An 18,570-nucleotide genomic window follows, 5' to 3' on the forward strand; every position below is an offset into this window, starting at 1 on the left:
TTGATTGAAATATTCTCTGATGCGTTGATATTCTCAGTTTACAGCACTAGAATTTGCATCTGCACCTGATCTCTGATTAACTAAGTAATTATAATGAGAAAACAAGATTTGTTATCAGCAGATAGTGGAATAATTATCTTGTTTTCTCAGGATAACGAGCTTTGTTATCTTGAGCTAATTGGATAAAACAATATTTGGCCTCTCTCGGCTTCCATAAAATCCAGAGAGAAAATACAGAAAAACTTTAAATCTACAAGAAAAATTTACAAGTTTGTGGAATATTTGATGTAAACCTATAAAATTACTTTTTTATCTTTCTATTGTTTTTAGATATTTAAAAAACAATATTATTATTGATGTTTGTCTGATAACTCTTTACTGCCTTTAGTTGCGCTGGGGGCTCCATACACTGTAACATTAGTAAAGACATTCAATCCTGTGAAAACTTCACACTGGTTGTGAGAAATTTCAGCATTTAACAAGGCATCAGGCCACTTGACATGTTTCCCGCCGAGCCGCCTGAGACTCAACGTTGAGTAGCTATGAAAGGAAGCAGTCATGAGAAGATGAAAAGATAGAAAGGGTGGAGGTAAGGAGGGAGAGATGAGGTCTCCCAGAGAGACCGCTGGGAGGGGTGATGATGAGATGTGAGCAGGAGAGAGAAGTTTAAAGACTTGAAAGAGGAGGAGAAGGCGGAGGCTAGGAGGGAAACTCCCTCCTGGTTATGAACAACTGTTGCACACTGAAAGCTTCATACACAGGACACACTCTCTGCTGCACAGCTTCAGCTGAGTGTGTGTCCATCGGCTGCCACAGATTTTAGCTGTGAAGGAAACCCTTCGAGGATTACAATCAGGAAACAATTTCCTGGAGTTATCGTTTTTATAAATTGGATTAAGACATCTGGAGCCCCAGAGACGTGTGGGTGGGGAGCGGTCTTGAATGGATGAATAAGTACTCAAGGATGACTGGATAAAAGCTTCCAGCAGTGATTGCTGCTCAGATCCTCGTGAGGTATCTGAATGAGCGTTGACTCACTGCAGGTGTGAACGTCTTCGTTTCTCTGTGAGGTCGAGGGAGACTCAGGGGAAACCTGATGACACAGCTGCAGCACCTGCTCGTCACTGAAACTGCTTTCCATCCTCCAAGTTTACAACTTCAAAGCGCAGACTGATCCTCCGCAGGGGCATTGTTTGTCTATATTCAAAACACAGCAAAAAAAAAAAAAAAGAAGTATCATTATGCCCTCACTCTCATTATCTCTGTTTCTGCTGCTGCACAGCTGAGAGGTGAGAGAGATCAGAGCGTGAGGAGTTTTTTTTTTTCTTCTAGATTAGAGAAAGAAAGAGGGAGAGAGGAAAGCAAAGGGGGGAGGGAGAGTAAACAGGCAGTTAAAGGCAGTAAACACATCCCAGCTCTCTTCTAAACACATCAGGCATAAATCAACGCTGCATTTGTCTGTGGTGCCTCTGAAGCAGTCTGGGGACAAACTGGACCAAGTAGGGGACACTGTGTTTGCCCGCCTGGATTCACTGGAGGAAATACAGCCTGAATAAAGTTTGTGAGTAAAAACTTTGATTCACCAGCAGAGAAGAAGAAACCAGAGTTAACCGCAGCCATGGCCTCAGACGTCTCCTACAGCTTCCCTTGCGTTTGCACCAAGAGGAAACAGCAGCACCTCTTCCTTCAGCAGCAGACCAGATCCACCTCCGGACCCCACTGGCCTCTCCTCCACCCCAGGACCCTGCTCCTCCTGCCCCTGCTCCTCCTGCTCTTCCTCTCCCTGTGGAGCCAGCAGGCTGAGGCTGTGGTCCACTCCAGCTTCAGGCGGCTCAGCGGCCGCGAGAAGAAGGAGATGCAGAAGGAGATCCTGTCCATCCTGGGTCTGCCTGGACGACCCAGACCCCACCCGCCCCTACGACCCCCCTCCTCTGCACCGCTCTTCATGCTGGACCTCTACCACGCCATGTCAGCTGATGGGGAGGATGAAGGGAATGAAATAATCGTTAACGGGCCTGGCATGGGGAAGTTTGGAGGGGCAGAAAGGTTGGCTCAGGTCAACCACGCCGCCCTGCCAACCCTCAGCACACACACTCCGCCGCTGGGGACGGTGGTCAGCGAGGCCGACACCGTGATGAGCTTCGTCAACCTGGGTGAGTAGTAACTTCCTCAGGCCTTTTTCTCTGTCCATGTAGCTTGGAAGTAGGTGAACCTGTGGCAGAAATCCCTACTCTGCTGGTTGAGCAGTTAGTTCACATGGCAATGGGTCGGTGATCCAGGATAAGAAGCCTGAGGCAAACAGAGAGTGATGTAGTGAGTTTGGAAGAGTAAAAAACTGGGTGGTTAACACGAGTAGAGAAAACCAGAGCCAGCTACAGAAACTCATAATGCATCAGTCAGGTGTCTGATGAGGAAAAAAATAATAGGAGCAAAGATTTCACCAAAATAAAAGCACAAAAGGATGTCACACACTACCATCGACGATTTGGGAAATACACTGATTTGCTTTCTTGTTTGGAGTCAGATGAAAAGATTGATATCAGCCTCATGTCTGTTTATTTGATATGAAGCTGGATCCAGCAGATGTTTAGCTTACCATAGCATAAGCATAGCATAGCTAGCTGTTAATGCGTTCTATAAAATCTTTTAATTGTTTTTAAGTCATTGGCTTTCCTTTTGGAGAAAAAAAGTACATCAAATTCTACTGTAAATATGGAAAATCCACTTTTCCTTATTCCAATACATTTGCTGAAATGTTTCGATTCCTATTCAGATTGACTAATGAATTGTAATGTGCAGTCTTAGGGCAAATTAGAGCAATAGTCACCCCAAAAATCTAGATATTATTATACCAGATATTTGAATTTAAACTACTCAACTAGTCTAAAAGTAAGAAAACAATCAGACGGTCCAAATTTGGCAGTGATAGCACCCACAGTCTTCTTCCTCTTGGTTGTACAGTTGATATTTCACATGGTAAGAGTCAGAAGGTTTTTATGAGTTTGAATTTGAGGAAATTATCCAAGTGCTGGGATGCATTTTGATTTTCAGCAGCTGTACTGTGAGGGCAGGAGGAGAATCGCTATTAAGTCCAAAAGCTGCTGGTTTGACTTTGATCTTGTTATCGATGTCTCACTTGACCGGAGGTGGTCCGAGTGAAAAAGAAAAGTGAGTGTAGGACATTTCAGGAAATATTTTTTTCTGCGTCATGGATCCAATTATTTATGTTTAATATGCCACTAAAACTGGTCTGATTTCATGCAGAATAACATTTTCAAACCATGCATCAAAACTATGTAGTTTTCAGTGTTTCACAGTAAACGTGGCTCTGCTGCTGTTGACTGTCTGACAGTTTGGCCCCCATGGAAAAAAAGAGTGAAGAGCACTGGTTTAATCTGCACATACATGAAATTATGGAAGTTATGGTGTTGTGTCATGTCAGACAAAGTCTGTTTCCTCAGTTGTGTTTCCTGTCAGGTTCAGGTTCAGGTTCAGGTTCAGGTTCAGGTTCAGTTTCAGGTTCAGGTTCAGGTTCAGGTTCTGGTTCTGGTTCAGGTTCAGGTTCAGGTTAGGGGGAAACAGACTTCAACAATGGCCTTGACTTTTCTTGGGCGGGTGCAGTGACTTCCTGGAGAAACAGTCATAAATTTGTCAGTTTTACCTAATGAAGCAAATGAGCTATAATGGGTGACATTTAGAGGTTAGGGTTCATTTTATCTCCTTTGGACAGAGCCTGCTGCTTTGTGCTAAGCTAAGCTAACCAGTCATGAGAGCGGTATCAATCTTGTCATCTAACTCTTGGCTCAGCAACTTAACTTTGTCTCGAGAACATTTTTATCATCAGTTCTGAATGACAGAGCAGTTTTTGACTTCGCGGTTTGGCAACAAAATGTAAACTGTGAGGAGATGAAATTACACTGTGTGAACTTGATGACACTGACAGTGACATGTCAGTGCTGCCATTTTAGTTTTTTTGCTGTGCAAATTTCCACAAACATTTACCCCCAGAGAGAGAGAATTAAAACCAATGTCAGTACGGCTGAACTGTAGTGGTAGGTTTCCATTTCAGACCAGCATTCCTAAATCCACCAGCCGAGGTTCATTCCTGCTGCTACAGACAAACTGCACTCAGCTAAATCTGCTCTGAGACCACTCTGCTTCAATGTTTAATGAAGGACAGTGATTGATTGTTGAGCTTTACGAGGTTCAAAATGTGATTAGAAAATTGATCTTGTTGTGGATGTTCATCCTGAGAAATAAGACTAAAAAGGATAAAACACATTTCATAATAGTGTTTATCAATATGGTGTACTGTCTATATTAGGTGACTTTTAGTGACGTGGAACTGGACATAATTGGTTAAACTTCCAACCAGGGAATCTTTAGGCAAAATATATAGGCAGCTGAAACAATTAGTCCATTTATTTATTAATAATGTAATAATGATTTTAATCATTTTTCAAGCCATGAAATGCAAGAAATGTTCTGGTCCCTGCTTCTAAAATATAAAGATTCCTCTTTTTTTGTCATATATGAAAATAAACTTAATATCTTTGGGTTGTGTTAAACAAAAAAAAGCGTTTTGAAGCCTCTGGGATGTCGTGATGACAAAACAATTGATTGATTAATCAAAAAATAAACAGCACAATAACTATTATTTATTGCATCTCTAAATATAGAAGAAATACTGTTAAATGTTGCCACCCAGACGTTGTGTGAGTGTTTGTGCCTCTGTTAAAACCACACAGCAGCCTGACTGATGCCTATCTGTCAGAGCATAAAAATTAAACATCCTCGTCTCGATGGCTTCCTTCCTCCAGCTTCTCTGGAATGGGGATGTGATCTGAGCCCAGTTTACCGTGGGAAACATCACCCCTCCCCCACCCCCCACCCCCCCCACCCCCCACCCCCATCTCTCTACCCGGGGTCTTTAATGAACTCCCATCAAATGAAAGGTTTCCTTTTCAAACTTGGTCTCTGTTATGGAGGAGAAAACACACCCTGAAATTTATCAGTCAGCGCTGCAGAATCTCAGCGTCTCATCCTCCAAGCCTCCAAAGGGATTTTGTAAACAAAGGTGACTCAAAGTGACTCATGCCTTTAATAGTGACCCTCGGTCAGTCACAGCCAGTGTTTCCTTTCACACAGTGAAGCTGGTGTTTTGTGGTAAAACCCTTCAAACGTCATCTAAATGCATTTTAGACAAAAGTGTAGCTGGAGACTTCACACAGACGTAGAGGACATCACAAAGAAGGATCTAATTGTGTATTTGCACGACTCACATGCAACAGAGAATTACAGTCATTAAACATATTCTACTTTTCTTACTCAATGATGCTTTTGAAAATGTGACCCGATCCACTGCAGAGATGAGATGGTATATTTAGTTTCTATTCCCATAACTAATCTAATCAGTGTGTGTCGTTCATGTACGTTGAATCCAACAGCTATGGGTGTGTGTTCCTACGCATATGTAATGGGAAGACACAGCTGGTTAGAATTAAAGGCCCCACTGAAACACACTGAAAAAAAAAGCAAACGGTCCGAAGCGAGATGAAAATACTGCTGTGGAGGGAGCGACTCTAAAAATACCAGGCAGGGCTGCAATTATGGTGTGTGTGCTGAGCAGCTGCTGTGGTTCAGGGCACTAAGTGTCTCTAATTACTGCAGTGTGTGTGTGTGTGTGTGTGCGCTGATATGAGCACACCCAACCCATCAGGGGTGTCCTGTCTTTAGTATCTCTATTTACCATGTATTCATTGTGTATGTGTGTGTGTGTGTGTGTGTGTGTGTGTGTGCGCCAAACCCCACTGACCAGAGCTGTTTCGTGTCCCTGTGGGGTTCCACAAGGACACACACACTGTCCTAGTGTTTCAGTTTCATGTGTAGGAGGGCGTGTGTTCGCCTGCTCACCGCCTCATTTACACATTGTTTGTTAACAGGACGTTCACATCGATGTGTTTCACTCAGTGTTTGTTTGGTTTTGCTTCTGTTGGTTTGGATCAAAAGCTGAGAACACTTGACATGATCTCCGCTCTCTCAGCAGCTCCTGTTGATGTGCCCTTTAGCAAGGCACTTCACGTTTATCCTGCTCAGTGGAGCGTGAGTGTGATGTAGGATTGTTGGTGAAAAAGAGCGTACACGCCTCATAAATCCTCTCTGGGTAAATAAAGAACAGAACTGGTGCGTAGTAAAAGTTGGAAGAGAATTTTTTTTTTCCACTCTTCAGGCTTCAGGATTCAAAGCGCCATGTTTTATCTTTTATGAGAACAACTTTGTACCTAACATGTTAAAACTGAGCTGAGGAGTTGGGATATACTCCTCCTACAGCGGTGGAAAGAAACTAAATAAAGTGATTCTGTGAGTCTGGCTTGAGTAGATTGAAGTTCCGTGCTTTTATTTACAAAAATAGTGAGAAAAAAAAACATGGACATCCACAACAAAACAAAACAACCGAAATGATCTACACCTTGCAAAAGTCACCTGTCTGGCTCACAGCCACCCTCAGAGTCTTGGACTAGTCGAAAGCCAGAGGCTTGTAACTGCTAAGCCCCTCCCCCTGGACCAACCGAAATCTAATAACATCAATTATCATTCTTTTCTCACAGTATGCAATTTCAGTGTAAGTTTTCATGTTTCACAAATACAATTTATTAACAGAAACACAATTTCCCAGTTCAATAACTTCAATAAATCCCTTAATTCAGTAAAACGACCCATGACCCAGTAAAACATGGTTTCATCTGCCATCAGCACACCTGTGCAGGTAGCTGCTGCTTCTACTTAAGGAAGCACTTTGCAGCTGCTCTGTTTCAGACCCAGAGACTGTGGAGGAGAGGAACATCAGTTGTGGCGACACTTTGGTTGAATGAGATGAGTATGAATATATTGACCTGAATTGATTAACCTGTGGTGTGGTGTGTTTCTGTGGTCATATATTGTACTGCAGGGGATGTGTGGAAAGTTTTGATTGTGGTGTTGCGTGCACTCACCACAAGGACAGAGGGGAATTATGTGTCTGGGTGACCATTTGAGTGTGTATTACTGAGTGTCCTCTTTACCCATGTGCCATCCGTAATCAGTGACGAGGTCTTGGTCACACTGTAGTAAAGGATGCGTTCAAGTCAATGTGAACACTGAAACAGGTCAAATCTGATTGTAGAGACGATATAAAAGCTTCAGCCTTCCACATTAGTCAGTTTAAGTGGAAATCTTCCAAAGTTTCAGGCTTTTTCTTACCTACTTTTGAAGATATTCACTTGATTTTATTAACTCAAACTGCTCATATATATTGGCTTTAGATAAACATTTCTATACATTTCGGCACAGATCAAAGGACTGGATTTTGTCCTCACTCACTTCCACTGAATCAGGAGAACTAGAACCTCTGTCACTGTTCATATATTCCCCTGACTATTGTATAAAGACAGATTTGGAAAACTGAACCAATTTTGTGCTTTTACTTAAAAATTGTTCAACGTTTTGGTAAATATATATCAAATTCAAATATTTAAGAAAAATCAGTTTTGTAGTTTTATGACAAACAAAATGTATTCATGTTTGTTACACCTGAAGGATGCACACTGTTTTTGGGGAGTATGTTGTTTAAAAGGAAATTCCGTAGAGTCCCTTTTTAAAAGTTGTTGGTAGATGGATTGTTACCTTTGGACAGAGCTAGGCTAGCTGTTTCCAGTCTTTATGCTAAGCTAGTTAGTTAGTATTTAACATACAGATGGAAGAGTTGCATCAACGTTCTCACCTGACTCTCAACAAGAAAGTGAGTGAGTGTTTTTCACTAAATGTTGAAGTGTTCCTTCAAGTATTTCCATTTTATGCCACTTTATATTTTGCTGTTTCAGAGAGAAATGTTGAACTTTTTACTCCACTGCTTTTGATAGCTGAAAAAAATCTGATGCTTTATTATGTTTAACAACACAACAGCATAAAAAGTTGTTAACGAGTTGAGCATCCAGCGAGGTGAGATTGAGTCTTAAATACTTCCAGTGCCTCCATGAGGTGCTTCCAAGTTTATCCTGAAAATAAAATGTCAGTGCTTCCTCTAATATTCAAGAAACTTTGACTATTAATTGTCTTTCATAGCTTTAAAAAATTCAAAAGTACAGGCTCTGATGTCAGTTTAAAAGGTAAAATTCCTTTTATTTTGAAAGCTTTTAGACAAATTCAAACATCTGTCAATCTATTAACAGAAACCTTCATGTGAGGAAAACCTTGTGTTCATATTTGTTGTCTGTTATATATTTGGGAATGACTGAGGCACTGCTTGTCTGAAACATACATCTCATCTGTGTCTTTGTGTCGCTGCAGTGGAGCAGGAGCGCGACCTCCTGCAGCCTCGTCCGTACTGGAAGGAGTTTCGTTTCGACCTGACCCCCCTCCCTCAGGGTGAGACAGTGACAGCAGCAGAGTTCCGTATCTATAAGACCCTGACCATGGGCCAGAGGGCAAACCGCACACTGCACATCTCCGTCTACGAGATCCAGCGAGAGAACCGACACAGGTTCAAACTTTTTCTTTCCCTCTGTTTTTGTTCTAAAGTTATCAGATGTTTTGTCTGAACTGGAACTTTCCCTCAAATTTATATGATCACTGTCTTTACTTGGGGACTTTTGATAAAGACACCAAAACACCTCTACCTTTTAAACACTTCATTGTCATCATGGTGCCACCCTCGTCTTTATTTACTGACAAACAAACCTTGGTACTTGTATAATTCTGCCACTGATCCCACAGCAGCTTTAGAATTACTCACAATAAGTCTTTGGAAAAGATCAGCTAGCAAAAGCAAAACTTTTTATTCATCCAGATGGCAGATTTAACCTTCGTTTCACTGTTGTAGACGGCCACTTACTACTTCAGTACGTGATTGTGTTGTTTTATTGTTTGACAGTTGGACCACCACTTTGGTCCAGACCAAATGTCTCATTCACTTTCTACAGATGTTAAAGGTCTGTAGAGGATGATGATTCTCCTCACTTTTTCTCTGGTGATGTCGACATCTATTGTTTTGATTGAACTATTAAATGGATTTCTAGGAAATTTGGTTTCACACAAAGGATGAACTGTATGAACTGACTTTTCATTGAGGACCACCATCATGACACCTGGTACAAAATGAATGACAATCCCATCAGCCTTAGCTTTACTTTGTGTTTAGTGCTAATTAGCAATAGTTATCACACTAAACTAAGATGGAAAACATTACACCTGCTGAACATCAACATGTTTTGGTAGCTGTTAAAATAAAACCACATAATGTTTTATGTATTATTTGGAAATAGCTTCATATCTGACCAGACGTACACTGGTAATGTAATTAAGAGTATCATCGCAACAGATTAACAGGGTTTACGCCCTGTCTTTGTGAATATTTATCCTTATATTGTATACTTGTGCAAAGCAAACACCCAAAAGGTGCTGTGATCTGTAGCTGAGCCTGATCTTTGACGTCTGAGAGCTTAAAAAAGTTACTCTCATCCCAGAGAACCATCCATGCAAACAAGCTTTGATTTTAACATCCTATTAAATGTACAAATCAAATAATAGGATAAACTACTACTATTCTGACATTGCCAAAGCTAATGCATTATTCATCATGACCAGTGAAGTGAATCATTTTTACTTTGATCTTTTTCCCCCCAGAGAGCCAGAGCTGGTGCTGCTGGACATGCAGTCTGTGCCTGCAGGGCAGGAGGGCTGGCTGGCCTTCGATGTCACCTCTGCCTCCAACCACTGGCTCCTCCACCCCCGCAGCAACCTGGGCATCCGTCTCTATGTGGAGACTGAGGAGGGTGGGTGCAGCACCAATATAACCCTTAACTGGTTTTATTGATTAACATAAAGCTCATTTGAAATGGTTTATTTCCTTATGTTAAAAACTTCCTTTCCAGACCGCTCACTGTCTGCAGGCTGGATTGGGTTGGTGGGTCGCAGGGGTCCTCGCTCCAAACAGCCCTTCATGGTGACCTTCTTCAGGGAGAGCCAGGTCCCTTGTCGGCCGCCGCGAGCTGTCAAGCCTCACCCCCGCAAGAAGAAACCCAAATACGACCTCCCTGTCCCCAGCATCCATAGTGAGGTTCCACATTGTGGGATTAGAGCTCTGGCTCTGATGCTTTAATTTTACTTCACTACACTCAAACATTCACCTTTTTTTTCTTAGTCATGAGATTTCAAATTAATTTAACTATCAATCATTAGTTCATCTTTAAATACCTGTTAAGAAATTACTCAAATTAATGAACTACATAGTTTTTTTTTTATTATGTAGAACTCAACCTATTAATGTATTGATTATCAATGAAAAGCCTTAAAATGTAGAAATTGTAGTGTTAAAGGTTAATGTCCTGCAAATCATTTTCCCTTTGATCACCTTTTCAAAGTAAAAGGATTCATGAATGAAAGTTTGAATTATTAGAAAATATCATTCTATCCTCATTCTCATTAAACTAATTCATTGACTTTGATCTCAATAAATGTTTTTCTTCCTGGTTCAGATCGGAGTCCTGCAAACAACGGAGGTCAACCCTGTAAAAAACATGAACTCTACGTCAGCTTCAGTGACCTGGGATGGAAGGTCAGATCTTTATTCTCTACTCAACTGCTTTGATTCTTGATTTACATTAGAGTCAGGTTTTTATTCAGGTCCATTTACTCCTTAAGTTAAAGTTCATTATCATTGTTGAAGCTTTTTAAGAGCAGAAAAATATGCTGGGTCCCCAAGTTGATTTTTTGGCTGGACCGCAAATGCGGGGCCAGCCCTATAATTGCAAATGTCCCTGACTTGACTGAATGACCAACTGACTAAGTGATGATATTTCCACCACTGCTCAGCTGATTGGCGAGCCGCAGTCCACCGAGACACTCTGGTTTCCAGGCTGCTCGGGAACTGCAAGGAAGAAGGGGGCTTCCAATACACCGAGCCTCGCCTCCATTACAGCAAATAAACTACTTTCATTACATGTATCATTACTAAAGAAGGCAGAGGAATAACTAAACATAAGACACGCTGAGCAGAGAGAGGGAGAAGTCATCAGTAACGAGGCTTCGTACTAACGACAATGACCAACTCTACATATCAAACAGAGGGAGTTAGACATGAAGACCTGCCTCTAACAAAAGTCTGTTACGTTCTGGAGTTAAAAGTAAAGACCCAGATGAAGGCTGTGCTCTGTGTGAGGGGAAAAAATAAGAAATATGATGTGTGTCAAGGTATTTCCCCCTGCAGCACCGGTTCGAGTCCGGCCTGTGGCCCTCTTGCTGAGAAAAAATAACTTTAAAAAAAAAAAAAGAAAGAAGAATGATAGTCTGTCTCTCCTAACTTACTCTCTGAGTGTTTATAAGTAAACCCAGCTGAAATCACAGCTCAGTCTTTGTCTTTCATTTGTGTTTAGTGATTTTGTCAGATGATGAACATCAGGATTTGATTATAGGTAGTCCAGACATATACTAGGTTTGACCTAGTCTTTTTTATGACATACTATACTATGACATTTTAATCCTTTACTATACTATTAAGTTTTTATGCCTTACTATACTGTGACATTTTTATATTATTCATCATGACCAATTATAGTTTTTACAATCACATTTCTGAACATGGAAGTGTGTGCTCACCTGTTTTTATATAACTAGTACATTTAATGAATTGCTTTTATTGTAAATGTAAATGGTTTATTGCCATTGAATAGATTTTACTGTGATACATAAGATAAGAACTGTGGATAATTTTCATGCCTGTTGCTTTGCTCAGGACTGGGTTTTGGCCCCAACTGGATATTCAGCCTACTACTGTGATGGAGAGTGTTTTTACCCTCTGGGCTCCTGCATGAACGCCACCAACCACGCCCTCATCCAGCAAGTGGTCAGTACAGTGATGACACACCCATGTGACACTGTTGCTTCATCCTGGAAACACTCAGGACAGGATCAGACTTTTCCATTAGAAAGTGTACAAGTAGAAGTAGAAAAAGCAGCTAAAACAGAAACGTACAGTATTCATGTGTCACCTTTAAGACTCTGGTACTATCGTACATTACAGTACAATACTTGTATACTTTTACACAAGTAGGATTTTAAGGACTTAAAATAGAGTATTTTTACATTGTTGTATTGGTACTTTTACTTAAGAAAATGATCTAGTTAAGGTTACTACAGAATTTAAGTTAAATACCTAAATAGATTTTTTTTACTCTATACTGTAGGTCCACCTTCTGAAGCCCGATGAGGTTCCTAAGGCGTGTTGCGCTCCCACCAAGCTCAGCCCCATTTCCGTCCTCTTCTATGACGACAACAACAACGTCATCCTCAAAAAGCATCGGAACATGGTGGTTAAGACCTGTGGATGTCTATGATAAGAGTCCGAAACGAAAAATGTACATGGATGATTTTTTTTCCAGACACGAACTTTGCAGAATACTTAAACATTGGCAAACAAGTTGGATGACAAAGGCACCAGATATCTGATCTGGGCTCATGTGGCATCACTGACTTAACTGTCTTTAATCAAATTTTCCAAATTGGCTTTTTTGCTCAGAGGCTTTAACGTTTTTTGTTTTTTTTTCCCTCAAATCTGTGGATATTTACATGTTCAAACACTCGGCTGGTCGAGTCAATACCTGTGACCAGAAATGTCAGCTCCACAGGCAATAGTTAGGAGCACAAGATGTGAGGACATTTTCTTCTAAAGAGCACAAATGTTTAATTTCATGAACTTTTCTTACAAACTTGGATCTTTTCATGCCTGTCTCATCAGGAACAAACCATAGACTCCAGTTTATCACCAATGGCGTTTTCAGACAGGTTTCAATTATGAAAATGGCAAATGATATTGGATGGCAGAACAAGCCATTAGTGATGCCTGTATGTTTTTTTTGTTTGTTTTATAAGGAAATTGACAGCACTATTGTTGTAACACAAATTTATATGAAGAGACTATTAAAATGTATTCAATTAATAAAATAATATTTACATTATCTTGACTTATTGTAGCATGAAATGGACAGAGGGAAAGTAAACAATCAATCCAATCGAATAAGTTTCAATTGGTCCTCTTCCCCCACTGAAGTGAACCAAATTTTACTAATGTAAAACAAAATGTGAAACTTTCATTCTGGTGTCACCTTAAAGATTTCTGGAATAATAGTAAATCTATTTTAGACCAGTGCCAGAGTAAAATGTTACAGTGCAGCATCATGTACAAAGTCGATGAAGACCGGTCACATTAAATACATTGTTCAGTTTATTGAAAAGGGTAAAAAAAAAAAAAAAAAATACAGTGAGTAAATTCATGAAATTTTTGCCTACTAGTGAACATATGAACCAAAAAGAACAGTGAAGAAATATTTTTGGCAGGTACTGGATTAAATCTAATTTTCAGTCCTTGGGGGCGACTTATGATTTTCTTTAAAAACTATAGCTGAAAGCATCGATGAGCACAGAACTGTGTATGTTAGAGGGGTGTGAGAACAAAGTTAGCGCTTGGTTTTCAAAACAAATCTTGTCCTGGTTTAACTTAAGTGGGACAAAGACATTATTGCCAAGATTATTTAGGGAAAGGTGCCCGAGGAGGACGACGGTAAAATGAGTAGTAGAAGAAGAATTTTTTCGGGGAAAGAAAAAAAAAAACAACATACTATGAGAGTTGCTGTGTGGTCTAACGTGAGGTACTGTTGTAAGGTGTTACTGAGTGAGGACACCTGTGGAGCAGCAGCACAGAGGAGGCAAAGCTGTAGAGTCCGTTGCTATCATCGGACAATAACCATGAATCTCCAAAAATGGCTTGAACTAATATCCTGCATTTCAACACCAACAACGTTCAATCCTGCAGTCACACAATGAGATTTTTGTCATTTTAAGAGGCCAATGTTCATGAAAACTCCAAATTAAAATGACTGGAGTTCACAGGTTTTAACCTGACAGCAGTGCCACGTCTACTGTGGATGAGTGATGAATCTATAGTGGGGGCTTTGAATGTGCCATCTATCTATTCCTCTGGACGACACAGTGTTTAGTACAACCAGCTTTTAGCTAGCCACACATTCAAAACTATTGTTTTAACATCTCATTGTAGCTTTTTCAGTCTTGTCAACCCTCCCCATCATTAGTCACAAGTTAATTTTATTCAGTGTTAGCAGGCAAACTTGCTGGTTCTGCTTTCTGGGAACCCCAACCCCAAATCTGGAATAGCAAGGTAGTTGTACATAATAAATATAAAAAAAGGGCTGCTGGTGTACTACTGCCCCATCATTAGTTTTCTCTTACACAAACACACACATTATGTACACAGCACATACACACATTCACCCCCTCCTTCCATCCCAACCCGCTGTCCATGAATACTGACGGGTCCCAGTGTTCGTCATCAACATCCTTCAGGCGCCGCAATTCAACGTTTAGTCCATGGTCATTGTGTATCTGTAAGTAACAGGTTTTGGTGTTTTTTTAGGGTTATAGTTTGAAAAATATTAAGTGACCAATTAAATTTACAAATACCCTTAGTTGCTTCTAATATTATTTTGGTTGCTCTCTGATCTACAAGAACGCAGAATTCAGAAACTTTGAGATGTTTACTACAAACGGCAGCTTCCAGTGAGCACAGTGCTACGAGTGCTGTTGGTCTTACCCAGGTTCAGTCCAGTCGGCAGTCCTTTATGCCTGAACATCTGCCAGCTCAGGAGGCATGGGGGACTTGGGATGTTTGCTCTCAAAGTGCTGCTTGAAAGTCTTGGGGTCAGGCATCTGAGTCTGAAAAAAAAAGGAGAACCAAAGTGTTAAGTTTATTTTATCTTATGGAAACAAGACTCTGCTCTCTACTCAAACTCATGTTTCATGCAGTGACTAACAACAAACTTAAAAAACAACAACAAACTTAAGTCATGTTGAAATCAACAGGTAAGCAGTGCCTAAAAGTTATTTGCAATTAACTTCAGCAGAAGCTCAAACTGCTTGATGATCAATTGGCAAATCAAATACATAAACCTGATAAACTGAGTATGAAGTAATTTTGATGAAATAAATTTACTCTAACTTAAAGAGATTCTCCTGTGGAGAAACCAAGAGATCTGCGGCTGAAGGCCTTTGGGGCTTCAAACAAAGTAACTACAGTGACATCTGATGGTTTGAAAAAATAAAGCAGCTCTTTAAGACTCAGGTCAGAGCACCACAACACTGACCAATAGTTTAAGTCTGGTTTGTGCAATAAAGGTTCAAGAACATTAAAAGAATAAATACATTTGACATATTTTTGCAGACACTAAATATTAATGTACCTTGTTAGTGTAGTTAAAGCCAAGTGTCCACTGTGGACTTGTCTATCATCATGATACAATGCATGATAATACAAGAGAAATTATTTCTTATTATTACTCACTTATTACTTTGGCATCAAGTGGAAATGTCATATTTATGTCTTTCTGGTGTATGAGACCATATTTCTCAATAATTCTCTTCTTATTCCATTAATGTGCCCATCACATAGTTTACCTGCAAAACTTTCAAAACTCTGACTCAGTGAAGCACCAGAGACATCTGAAGCATCAGACATCAGGCACATCCTCATTTGACACAATGTACTGACAGTGCACTTCAAAGGAGTGGAACATGCTTTGGTATCATCCGTCCATCTCTAGAAAAACCTCTAATCAACGACTAAAGAGGAGTAAGCATGCTGCAGCAGAGTGTTGTACTCACCCGGCAGACAGGGCATGTGTGGACCAGAGCAGCCTTAGCGGCGGTCTTCTGGTCGGCGCCCTGAGATTTCTTCTTCTCTGCTGCCTTCTTGGCGTTCTTTTGCTGGGACTGAATCTTCTGCTGCCCACGAGCCATGGCCCTCAGCTTCGACCTGCAGGAAGTTTAAAGAGAGAGACCACAGATTAACCTCCTGTCCAAATAATATGGCCAAAGTTTTTCTCATGTAATGAGAGAAATGCAGAAATGTTTAAGGGGGCAACAGGCAGGACTGTGACCTGCAACTTTAGTCAAGACATCAATTAATGACCAATTTTTGGACCCAATACCTTAATATCAATTATGCAACAACAGATTGAATATGAAGGGGCTGAGGAGCTAAGACGTCGACCATGAACCGGTTCCAGCACAACCAGGAATCTTTGTTCTCTCTCTATTATTTATTCTCTATCTGTAATAAAGGCTTCAAAATGAATGAACTGAACATGACTATTGGCTTTTTCCTCTCATGTCAATCGACACAAAACTTCATCCACATTTAGACTATAGTGTGCTTCCACATTTGTGGCAACAGTTTGGTGAAAAGCTTTTCCTGTTTTGACACAAACACGCACAAAACCAGGCAAAGACAACAACCAGAATACCTGATGGTTTGACGTCTAAAACACGTCATCTTGTTAAACACTCAACAGCCAGTTTAGCAGGTACACTTAGTGTTGTGTTAGTCAGACCTAACACAGTCTAATAAAACACTCCTGTAATAAATCATGCTTTAATCATATAATTATATGGTCAGTTTTTGTTGAGACTTTTTGAGAGGCACTGATTCAACTGATTCAAGTAATTTTGGAGAATGTAGTTTGTGCTACAAGTAACAATTGTTTACAGAATATAGACCCGAATCATAATTCACTATTGACCTGTAAAATGCCAAGAAATAGTGGAAAGTCACCAGAAAAACCTTTTTACAAGCACAATTTCCTAAAACCCAAAAGGAAGTCCTCAAAACAGATTTTAAAAAGACACAAAATCTTTATATAGCAGTTGCATAAGTTTGACATGTGTGCACCTGAAAAAATGGTAACTGTAATAATTGAAGACCTTAGAAAATGGAGCAGGGAGGTGATAACAGTTATTAGCTTTTAAAATACTTTAAAGTATGTGGTTTATTTATTCATCTAATCATGCACCAATTTAGTGCAATGAGTGGTGAAAGAGACCTGCCTGTTTCGTATTAGAAAAGTGTTAGTGATGTAACAACATTACAGGCTTTATTTCACTAAAATCGTTTGTCTTATACATCATTTTCTGATGACTTTTCAAAGTGTTCATCCACTACCAAGATATACAGAAAGAAAAATGAACTGTGATAAAGTTTACATTAACGTTGTTTTTACGGTGCTGCTGAGCACTAGTTTTATCACCAATATCACCACAACACAGGAAGTTTTTACGAAAAATGAACCTACATTTCCAATGGTTTAATTCGCCAGGTCACAACACCACAACAGCGACTTAAACTAGTGCGTTATCCCTGTTGACGCTTCTCTTTAAGTCATTACACCTATGAAGCTTTAACAGGTTTTCTGCAGGGTTCTCCTAAACTTGGCATTGAGTGAAATTTAATACATGATTCACTGCCAATAACCAGTTGCCTACAAGTATTTAACAAAAGCGTTAACCTATTGACTTTTTTATTTGCTGTACATGACAATTCCTGACATCAATAATTAATCAATAAAAACGACCTGGGCTTCGACAAGCAGCAGGGAATAAATGTGTAAATTGATGGATTAACTAATAAAACGAAACAACCTATTTATTTAAGGTCCACATGCTGCCATGCCTCGATATCATAGTTAAAACACATTATTACTTACATTACCACTACCAGCGCGCTATAAAATGTATTTCAGACATCTCTAAATAAAATGACACTTTAATATAATAAAATGTCTTTTTGAGGATAAAACAGAAATTAGTGTGTATAATGTGTGTTTTTAAGACTTGCAGATAACCTGGATAACTTAGCTATTTGTTATCAATTACCTATAATTAAGTAATTAGTCGATTATGTTAAACTGTAGCCACAAATATAAAGTTCCTTCTCATTCAAAAGATAAAAATAAAACAAGTTAAATAAAAATATCAACATCGTCCAAACAGGCCTCTCATCAACCGGCGCCGCCTTGCTAACACTGTTAGCTGATGAGGCTAAGATTACATGTGATCGATTTACTACGCAATACAATGTTGTTGGGGTATAACGAAAACACTGTCGAGCACAAACCGCTGTTATCTAACACAGAAATGAGTTACAACTGTTAAATAGTCAGGAATATATTGATTTTTCAGGCAGATTTACCTTCGACGTTTTACTCTCTCTTCGCTCTTTTGTCGGTTTCTTTTTTGAATACCAGAGGAAACTACAAAGGCTCATAAATCCTGACGGTGACGCGAACAGCGCCCCCAGCGGGACTGGGGAGGAACTGCAGTGTTAACAGCAGCAGCAGCGGTCGCTGCTCATGCCCTCCGTTTGTTTGTGTTTTCTGTTCATTTAAGAAACATTTGGAGAGTTTATGTTATGCTTTTATGTTAGTAGGAAAGTGATGTGTGTTCATACTTGCCCTTCATCCGCTGTGTCAGCCAGAGCAGGAAACAGCCCTCAGGGTCCAGTTAGTGCAGTGTTTTCATGGGACTGAAAACAGTCATCAGTGTGATTTTATTGGTTTATTATGAAGGCTGTGAGTCTTTCAGATAAAGTTTGATTGACTTACAAACAGAACAGCATTAAAGGCAGTCACAGATATCAGTCACGGGAATAATAGTTCTAATTGTCATTTATACAACTTCTTATTGTTATTTATG

At 39.9% G+C, this 18,570-nt stretch overlaps 2 protein-coding genes across 2 annotated transcripts; one reads left to right on the forward strand and one right to left on the reverse strand.

The window, feature by feature from the left end:
- Window positions 1–1,197: 1,197 nt before the first annotated feature.
- bmp8a (bone morphogenetic protein 8a) lies at window positions 1,198–13,641 on the forward strand. The gene is made up of 7 exons (XM_022744091.1): window positions 1,198–2,153; window positions 8,326–8,518; window positions 9,661–9,809; window positions 9,909–10,088; window positions 10,512–10,591; window positions 11,768–11,878; window positions 12,219–13,641. The coding sequence occupies exons 1-7, from the start codon at window positions 1,619–1,621 to the stop codon at window positions 12,366–12,368; spliced, it is 1,398 nt and encodes a 465-aa protein (XP_022599812.1). The 5' UTR covers window positions 1,198–1,618; the 3' UTR covers window positions 12,369–13,641.
- LOC111220850 (zinc finger protein 706-like) lies at window positions 13,233–18,136 on the reverse strand. The gene is made up of 4 exons (XM_022744093.1): window positions 18,068–18,136; window positions 15,706–15,856; window positions 14,639–14,760; window positions 13,233–14,430 (listed from the first exon to the last, which is right to left on the reverse strand). The coding sequence occupies exons 2-3, from the start codon at window positions 15,838–15,840 to the stop codon at window positions 14,665–14,667; spliced, it is 231 nt and encodes a 76-aa protein (XP_022599814.1). The 5' UTR covers window positions 15,841–15,856; window positions 18,068–18,136; the 3' UTR covers window positions 13,233–14,430; window positions 14,639–14,664.
- Window positions 18,137–18,570: the final 434 nt, after the last annotated feature.

Source organism: Seriola dumerili, unplaced genomic scaffold (genome assembly GCF_002260705.1).
Source record: "Seriola dumerili isolate Sdu_G_001 unplaced genomic scaffold, Sdu_1.0 BDQW01000078.1, whole genome shotgun sequence".
NCBI classification, from domain to species: Eukaryota; Metazoa; Chordata; class Actinopteri; order Carangiformes; family Carangidae; genus Seriola; species Seriola dumerili.

What these genes read in the sequence shown, in the direction of transcription:
- bmp8a (XM_022744091.1), top strand. Translation starts at nt 1,619, where the DNA reads ATGGCCTCAGACGTCTCCTACAGCTTCCCTTGCGTTTGCACCAAGAGG. An exon ending in GATGAGCTTCGTCAACCTGG is followed by an intron (nt 2,154 to 8,325) that starts GTGAGTAGTAAC and finishes GTGTCGCTGCAG; the next exon opens with TGGAGCAGGAGCGCGACCTC. An exon ending in ACGCCCTCATCCAGCAAGTG is followed by an intron (nt 11,879 to 12,218) that starts GTCAGTACAGTG and finishes TCTATACTGTAG; the next exon opens with GTCCACCTTCTGAAGCCCGA.
- LOC111220850 (XM_022744093.1), bottom strand. Translation starts at nt 15,840, where the DNA reads ATGGCTCGTGGGCAGCAGAAGATTCAGTCCCAGCAAAAGAACGCCAAG. An exon ending in ACACATGCCCTGTCTGCCGG is followed by an intron (nt 14,761 to 15,705) that starts GTGAGTACAACA and finishes TTTTTTTTTCAG; the next exon opens with ACTCAGATGCCTGACCCCAA.